The sequence below is a fragment of the Austrofundulus limnaeus genome, unplaced genomic scaffold (assembly GCF_001266775.1).
Source record: "Austrofundulus limnaeus strain Quisiro unplaced genomic scaffold, Austrofundulus_limnaeus-1.0 Scaffold947, whole genome shotgun sequence".
NCBI classification, from domain to species: Eukaryota; Metazoa; Chordata; class Actinopteri; order Cyprinodontiformes; family Rivulidae; genus Austrofundulus; species Austrofundulus limnaeus.
Window position 1 is genome coordinate 80,218 of NW_013953349.1, and position 460 is coordinate 80,677.

The following is a 460-nucleotide window of genomic DNA, read 5'->3' on the forward strand; positions in this document are numbered from 1 at the left end:
AGGAAGAAAATGGATGGATGGATGGATGCTTTAATTAAATAAAAGATAAATTATTTTATTACTTCATTGTTGTGTTTGAGAAACAAAAAAACAATAAAACTAATAAAATGACAACTAAAAGTCTTAAAACTGTATTAAACTTGTTGTTTTTCTGCCTTTGTGTGATGTTAGTGTGTTTAGGTTTAAGCTCAGCCTCTGAGTTCACAGGTGTGTCAGGTGTTTCTGTCCCAGCTTTAGATTTACCTGTTGTTTGTCCTGCAGGCAGGCTGCAGACAGGATGAGTCTTCAGAAACAGCTGCAGAGACTGACGGACCCCAGCAAGAGCGAGGGGACGCCGTCCAGGTCTCCCAGGTAACACGCAACACCTGACCACACGTCGACACACACATAACAATGTGTTCGGCTTCTTTTAGCTGTTATATTTTTAACTTTAGCTCATGTTTAGCTGATTTCAGCCTGT

The 460-nt window shown here is 40.0% G+C and overlaps 1 protein-coding gene across 1 annotated transcript in view; it reads left to right on the plus strand.

Annotated features, from left to right (window-relative positions):
• Positions 1–460, plus strand: part of sncaip (synuclein, alpha interacting protein) — a 22,454-nt gene that overhangs the window by 18,805 nt on the left and 3,189 nt on the right. The window contains exon 11 of the mRNA XM_014029740.1: positions 262–351. Within this exon, the coding sequence (XP_013885194.1) occupies positions 262–351 (90 nt within the window). The remainder of the gene's footprint in view (positions 1–261; positions 352–460) is intronic.